General features: G+C 37.2%; 1 protein-coding gene across 1 annotated transcript in view; it reads right to left on the reverse strand.

Annotated features, from left to right (window-relative positions):
• The window catches only part of PNPLA8 (patatin like domain 8, phospholipase A2), a 47,756-nt gene that overhangs the window by 2,716 nt on the left and 36,475 nt on the right, over nucleotides 1–8,565 (reverse strand). Inside the window, exon 9 of the mRNA XM_040472983.1 lies at nucleotides 6,031–6,226. Within this exon, the coding sequence (XP_040328917.1) occupies nucleotides 6,031–6,226 (196 nt within the window). The remainder of the gene's footprint in view (nucleotides 1–6,030; nucleotides 6,227–8,565) is intronic.

Below are 8,565 nucleotides of genomic sequence, written 5' to 3' on the forward strand. Positions count from 1 at the left end.
TGTTCTTTCCAGTTCTGGTTCTCTCCGGTTTTTAGCTAGTTGGAACAATCCTACAGTAAGAATTTACATATAAGTCTTCTTGTGGATATATGATTCCATCTCTCTTGAGGGAATACTCTGGGATGAAATTGCTCCATCATATGGGAAAAGTGTGTTTATCTTTTTTTTTTTATATGAAGCACAGTAGACAATGTTACATGTTTACCTTTTTAAGAACTGCAACACCGTTTTCCAAATGGCCACAGCATTTTGCATTCCAACCATTAATATATCAGAGTTCCCACTGTTCACACCTGCCAAAACTTGGTACTGTCAGCCTTAATTTTAGCCATTCTAGAGAATGTGTGGTGGTATTTTGTGGTTTTACTTTTCATTTTTCTAATGACTAATGATGTAAAGTCTTTTATGTACTTTTTAGTCATCTGCGTATGTTCTTCTATAAAGTGTTCAGATATTTTGTCCATTTTTTTCTGAATGTTTTCTTTTATACATTATATTTATATATGTATATATGTATATACATAATTCTCTGTACAGTTCAGATCTGTTTATGTATTTGGTTCTGATAATGGATCAGATACATGTTTTGCTAGTATTTTATTTCAGTCTACAGCCTATCTTTTCATTTTACTAAGACTGTCTTCTGAAGAGCAAAATCTGTAATTTGATAAAGTCTATTTTTTTTTTTTTTGGTTCATGTTTTTTGTGTCCTATCTAAACAATCTTTACCTAAACTAACGTCATTTAGATTTTCTCCAGGGTATTCTTCTAGAAGTTTTATAGTTTTAACTCTTATATTGAAATCTATGATCCATTTCAGATTAATTTTGGTATATGGTGTGAAGGGTCAAGGTTCACTTTTTTGACTACAGCTACCTAACTGTCCCTATACTATTGGTTAAAAAGACCACCCTTTCCCATTTAGTTACCTTATTAAAAATCTTTTGAGCTTACATGTATGGATCAATTTCTGTACTATCACGTACCATTCATTGATCTAAAGGTCTAACCTTATGCAAATACACAGTCCTTTGCTTACTGGAGTTTTATGGTCTTGAGATCAGAGGGCAGAAGTCCTCCAACTTTGTTCTTCTTCAAAATTGTTTTGGCTCTTCTAAGTCCTTTGCACACCCATATAAATTTTACAGTCATCTTGTTAAATCTCCACCCCAGAAAAAGGCTGTCTGCGTTCTCATAGCAATTGCATGGTGTCTATAGATCTATTTGTGGTGTTCCACTGAAACAACACTGAGATTTTCCAATTCATGAATACAGTGTATCTACTGATTTACTCAGTATTTCTTTAATTTCTTCCAGTAATATAGTTTTTAGTGTTCAGGTCTTGCACATTATTTGTTAAATAATTCCTTCAGTGTTTAATATTCTCATGCTATTATAAATGATGTCTATCTTTGTATATATTTAATTTCAACTTCCAGTTGTGAGTATGCAGAAATAAAATTGATTTTTACTGACCTTGTGTTCTCCAACTTGTTGATTCTAGGAGATTTTTAATAGATTCCTTGGGATTGTCAACATAGACCATGGTGTTATCTATAAATATTTACTTCACATCTAATCTATCTGCTTTTTATATCCTTTTATTGCCTTGTAGTACTGGAAAGGACCTCCAGGACAATGCCAACTGGAAGTGATGAGAGACATCTTACTCTGCTCCTGATCTTAAATAGAAAGTATTCAGTCTTTCACCATTAAATATAATGCTAGCTCTAGGTTTCTTGGGTTTTTTTTTCATTCTTTATAAATGTCCTTTGTCAGGCTGAGGAAGTTTCCTTCCGTTCCTAATTTACTATGAGTTTTTATCATGAATGGATGTCAAATTTTGTCAGAGTCTTTTCCACATCTATTGAAACTACCACAAATTTTTCATGTTTTAGTCTATTAATATGGTAAATTATATTGATGTTTTTAAATGTTAAACCAACTCTGTATTCTTGGGATGAATCCTACTTGGTTATGCTGTATTCTCCTTTTTACGTATTTCTGAATTCAATTTGTTAGAATATATTAAGAATTTCAGCATGAGGAAACTAATCAGGAATTGGTATTTTTATGTACTTTACAATTTTTTTTTTTTTTTTTTTTTGCCTGGTTTTGGAGTCAGGGTAATGCTGGCCTTATAGAATGAGTTGGGAAGTATTTACCCTTCTTCTAGTTCTTGCAAGTGTTTATGTAGATCTTGTCAGCTGCATCTTTTTCATTTCAGATAGTATATTTTTCATCTCTAGAAGTTTGATTTGGGTCCCTTTTGTATCATTCATTACTCTCCTTATGTTCAAGTCTTCCTCCAGCCCACTATACATGTAAAGCCTGCTTTTAATACCTACTGTAATGTCCTTATCTGCTAATTGCCTATCTATCATCTGATTCATATCTAGGTCTGTTCTCATTGATTGGATTTGCTCTTCTTGGTGAAGGGTGTCTTTTCTTGGTTCATTGTATGTCTGGTAATTTTTTATTGGATACCAAACACTGTGAATTTTTGGTTTTTTTCTGTACTGGAATTTACTGTATTCCTTTAACAGTGTTTGATTTTATTCTAACAATGGATGCTGTTAACTGGATTCAATTTGATCTTTTTGAGGATTGCTTTTAAGCAGTGTTAGAGTGGATCCAGAGCAGCCCTCAGTCTAGAACTAATCTGATGCCACTACAGAAACAATGCTCTTCTGAGAACCCCACTGCATGATCTCCTGTAACACAAGTTCCTTCTATTCTATTGATAAAAATCTGAGCTACTCTGGGTCCTATGTGAGCTCCAAGAACTGTTCTGTCTAACCTTCCTGGTGGTTCTTCCCCTGCCTTGGGTAGTTTCCTCACAGGTATGCACCGATCAGTACTCAAGGGGACTCCCCTGTATATCTGGAGCACTCTCTCTGTGAAGCTTCCTCCTGTTATATTTTGCCCAAAAATTCTAGTTTCCTTGGCCTCCATGAACTATAGTTCTGTATCCTGTTCTGCTTTTTCAGGTTCACCCCTCACTGTGCTGTAATCTAGAAATGCTTTTTAGGTAGCAAGCCGCACAACTGCAAAAATTACTTCATTTATTTTCCTTCTCTCAGGGATCACTGACCCATGACACCTCTAGAAGTTTGATTTGGGTCCCTTTTGTATCATTCATTTCAGACATCTAATGTCGGTTTGGTTCAGTTTGCTAATGGTTTAAGGTGAGAGGAAATGTATGGTTTCTATTATTTTATCATGGCCAGCAGTGGAAGTCTTAACCCTCTTTTAAAATGTCTAAACCCTATCCTATTATTAAGACCTGTATCTAGTCTAATTCACTTCTTTTTAAAAAAATTTGTTTAAATGTTTTATTTTTGAGAGAGGGCGAGTGGGGCAGGGGCCGACACAGAATCTGAAGCAGGTTCCAGGCTCTGAGCTGTCAGCACTGAGCCCAATACAGGGCCCAAACTCGTAAACCCTGCGATCATGAGCTGAGCCGAAGTCGGACACTTAACTGACTGAGCCACCCAGGCGACCCTAGTCTAATTTACTTATTGTAAAATCTCCACAATAACCTATTTTAGTTTTCTTAGTCCCCTTCTTAATTCATAGTTTTAATCATTTACAACTATTCACCATTTATTAATTGATAATACATTAGACTGAGCTAAATGGAATTGCATTTTTTTAAACCTGGAAATATTTTTATTAATAAATGTTTCACATACTTCTATAATACCTTGCTTTTCTTTTCTTTTTACCATTTTATTTTAATTTACATCCAAGTTAGTTAGCATATGGTGCATCAATGATTTCAGGAGTAGATTCCTTAATGCCCCTTACCCATTTAGCCCATCCCTCCTCCCACACCCCCTCCAGTAACCCTCTGTTTGTTCTCCATATTTAAGAGTCTCTAATGTTTTGTCCCCCTCCCTGTTTTTATACTATTTTTGCTTCCCTTCCCTTATGTTCATCTGTTTTGTATCTTAAGTCCTCATATGAGAGAAGTCATATATTTGTCTTTCTCTAATTTCGCTTAGCATAATACCCTCTAGTTCCATCCACGTAGGTGCAAATGGCAAGATTTCATTCTTTTTGATTGCTGAGTAATACTTCATTGTATACATATACCACATTTTCTTTATCCATTCGTCCATCAATGGACATTTGGGCTTTTTCCATACTTTGGCTCTTGTTGATAGTGCTGCTATAAGCATTGGGGCGCATGTGTCCCTTTGAAACAGCACACCTGTATCCCTTGGATAAATGCCTAGTAGTGAGTTGCTGGGTCGTAGGGTAGTTCTATTTTTAATTTTCTGAGGAACCTCCATACTGTTTCCAGAGTGGCTGCACTAGTTTGCATTCTCAGAAACTGCAGTTTTTATAGTTCAAGAACCATCTAGTACCAGTAATTACATACGTTTCACTCAATTTTTTCATTAACTAGAGTGTAAGCACACTAGAGTGGAAGCAGCATTACTTGTTTCTTGAAAATTCCAATTAGTCCATCACATGGTTTGCACCAGATACATAGAAATATTTTGAGACTGGCTGATTAGGGCTTCTTTTTCTCAGCAGATTATACAATCACAATATTGTATAGACCTAGATATATGCTTCTTGATAAGAATGGTGGTAATTTCAGAGTCTGATGAAAAATAGTAAGAAATTTTCTTTTACTATTTTTAAATCACAGATCAAGCACCATTCTGTTTTAACTTCTCACTTGCATGTCCATAAAAATATGCCACACGTATCGTATCGCAGAAGCAGTCTTATGCCATCCTTAAGAAAGTTGTTTTATGCCACCACAGGCACTTATTTCAATGCAAACATTCGGAAGTTTAGTATTCCGGGTGTAAGTCAAATGCATTTGTGCTGTGATCGAATACAGTAAAAATGTAATGGGGGAAAAAAAAAGAGAGAAAAGAGTATTTTATTGATTTGATGACAAAATTTCAGATAGTGAAAAATCCAGTATATAAGCTTCTCTTGGGTTGTCATTAATAAATAAAAGTCCTTAGTGGGGAGTTTAAGATCCTCGTGTAGGCTAATGACTTGACGATATGGAAAGAATGAGATTCAGAAGCAAGGTGCTGTTAAATGGTGACAATTCTTTTTAAGAACTGAATAACGGATTTATAAAAGACTTAAAATAATAAAATAAAATAGTAAAATAAGAAGATCTACACCTCAAGGCCAAAACTGGACCTCAACATATACTCATTGACTGCCTACTATGTGGTGGGCATTGCAGTCAACATAGTCAACTGGAGAAGTTTCCACCTTGTATTCTTGCAGGATAGACAGACTATAAGCAACCACACAAGCAAATATGTAATCCACATCCACACAATGAGAGAATGCTCTAAGTTGGAAAAAAAGAGAGAGAGAAAGAAGCAGGGTAAAGAAGTTAGAATGACATGGTGAGGGGGTGGAAAGGAATCAGGAACAGTCTCTCTGAGGAAGTGACATCTGAGCAGAGACCTGAATGAAACAGGGAAGTGAATCAAGAATAAATGTGGGAGAAGACCTCACAGAGAGAGCACAGCAACTGCAGAGGTCCCGAGGCAAGAGACTTCCTAGCGAGTCTGAGGACAGCAAGAACTAAAGTGTGGCTGGACGACTTGACAGAGGGGGGCCATGCAAGGAGAGGGGGAGGGACGCAACTCTTAAAGGACCTGGTATATTTCAGTGATTGAGGCTTTGGGATTTTGGTCTAAGTGTGATGGGAAGCCTAGACGGTTCGGAGCAGGCTAAAGACAGGATTTAATTCACATTTTAAAAGTCTCCAACCAAACCTTTGTGCTAATCCTGCTTCAGATACTTCTCCAACTGTACCCAGGCAAAGGTAACACACCAGGGCCCAGGTGAAGAACAGTCTCTCTTCTGGGGTCACTGAGAAGAAATGAGTGAGGAGAAATGGAAACATAAGATTTGCTCCCCTACATTCGTGAGCCTCCTGTGTAGACACAACACACTCTTTTGTAGTCGGCAGCGGCATATGCTACCCAAAAGTGAACTTGAGACGTTACGGTGCTTTAAGGTGGCAAACAGACTAACCTTCTGTATCCGTAGCACTGTTGATAACATTCGACAGCTTGGTTTTCAAGCTCGTGTACGTCACAGAGTTTCTCACATCACTCTCGTACCGCCCGGTGCCCAGAGACACGATGCACTCCAAGGGCACGTCCGGCCAAAGACATTTACACTCGTGCATGGCGAGGGCTGAGGGGTTATTCAGAAGCAAGCCTCCGTCCTGAAAAACAGGAGTCAAGAAAATATAGTGCAGAACTCTGAAAAGTGAAATTCCATTTTAGAAACATGAAAACAAAAGCTGTATTTTAAACAGTTTGAAATTTACTCACAAGGAGAGTAGTGAACGGAACAAATTATTTAAAGACAAGAAGTTCCCTTAGAGTATTTATTTTGTATACCACAGCTTCAAAAAAGACAATGGGAAAATTCACTGGCCTTATCACACTTTCCCTTCCTATTATGAAAGTTCTTTTAACTTCTTCCTTGATCGCTTTGCATATTTTTCTCAAAACTACTAAAACAAACAGAATTACCTTTTAAAGGTAATTTAAAAGGTAATTTAAACAGAATTAACCTTTAAAGATATTATCCTTGTTCAGTGGTCACTACAGAGTCTACATAAAAACTAACAAAAAAATTGCGGTTCTACCAATCGATTAAAACTAGCTTTTTGTTCATAAGTCAAATAGAAACAAATTAATTCAACTAATTTCACTGCAACTCTGTGAACAATACAATTTCAAAGTATCACATTCATTAAAACACACATATCATCTAAACAAAGTAGGCAAACCTTGTAATGCTAAGCATTTATCAATCATAACTATTATTTTGAAGAATTCAGAAGGAGGACTAAACATGCCAAAAAATACTGTAAAACTGTAGAATAAAAGTATATAGCCAGCCTTGCATTACTGGGATAAACCTCTCTTGGTATTAGTGTATCCCTTCAATCCTGAAAAACTATAAACTGTTGGAAAAGTTACTCCTTCTAATACGCCCATATCGCCCTCTCTGTAACTGTCTCCCATTAATTCCAGATAGTGCCACACAGATTTGGTCAGCTTCTAAGCCTACAGTCCAGTCATTCATTAATTATTTGCAGGTTTTTGATAACCCACATCCCCTTGCCTTTGTGCCTTTGGACATGCTATCTCACTCAGAACACTTTCTCCAGCCCCCTTCTTAGCTCAACTAACTCCCATTTACTCTTCAAAACATGGGCCAAGAGTAATCGATCCAGCAAGAACCTAAGTGAAATAATCCTAACATGTTGAGCTGAAAACAGTCCGTCGCTACTGGAAGATAAGAGACTGCCTAATTCTGTACTAGTACACTGAAAAAGAATTTTGAAAAAAATAGGTTTTCCTCAAGAATAGGAAGAGGAGATACAAGCTTAAATTGGCGTGTCCTAAGGCAGCGCACACGTGAAATACAGGCACTGAGATTACAATGACACAAATATTACGGGATAAAGATCTATAAAGAAGTAATATTTTTCCTTAAGACCTGTATTTTCAGAATTCTTTTTCGTTTTTATTTTATTTTTTTTGATGTTTTATTTATTTTTGAGAGAGAGAGCACGAGAGAGAGAGCAGGGGAGGGGCAGACAGAGAGGGAGACGCAGCTTTCAAAGCAGGCTCTAGGCTCTAAGCTGTCAGCACAGAGCCCAACGCAGCGCTTGAACCCAAGGACCGTGAGACCATGACCTGAGCCAAAGTCGGAGCCCCTCAAAATTCTTTTTTAGTGTACTACAGCAAAATTATGGCACACTAGGATCTTAGGCAAATGAGCCACTTTGCATGGCTAAGTTCTCCTTAGGAAAGAGTGTGTGTACAGGGGTGTGCATTTAATAAAAACCCTTTCTGCAATAAGCCATATGCTTTTCAAAAAAGAATATAATGATGGTGCTTCAATTTTCTCTTGATGATTCAGAATTGTGGGGGAAAACACAAATCAGAAATATTGCTGCTTCTAATTCCAATCTCAGCTTAGCTTCTACTTCCTAGCTCTTTGGCAGAGGCATCACGACTTTTAAAAATAAGATGTGACTTGATAATTTCTAAAATTTTAGGATTAGGTACTACATTGAGTGTATAGGCTCAATGGCAACTTATTTTAGTACCGGCCCTAGAACTTCAAGAAGTGTTTGCCGACAGCCTTTCCCCCTGGGGAAATCTGCAAGTTTCTCACAAAGGTAAAAAGCAGTACATGCGGCGATCCAAGCTCCAGTGAGGTAGTGATTTGACTGTCTTTTTACAAAACTGGGGACTCAAAGGATCAGAGACTTCTGCTAAGTGGCTTCCTTTCCTTGTGGAAAATCACCTCCCCCACCTCCCCCACTGCCAACACTAGTGTTCTCTAGCTTCAAGGCCCCATTAAAAACATGCAGCATTTTGCCTTGGTAACGAAGTAACCAGTGTCACTAAAATTTCTCACGGACCACGAAAGAGAAACGCACCTTACCTTTTGTGAATTTATGTTCCGTTATCTTAGGGGGAGGGGGAGGATTTATTTTATAGATCACAGATAATGACAACTCTTCATTATTTTAAGCGT

This window comes from Herpailurus yagouaroundi, unplaced genomic scaffold (assembly GCF_014898765.1).
Source record: "Herpailurus yagouaroundi ecotype Mexico unplaced genomic scaffold, PumYag 100, whole genome shotgun sequence".
NCBI classification, from domain to species: domain Eukaryota; kingdom Metazoa; phylum Chordata; class Mammalia; order Carnivora; family Felidae; genus Herpailurus; species Herpailurus yagouaroundi.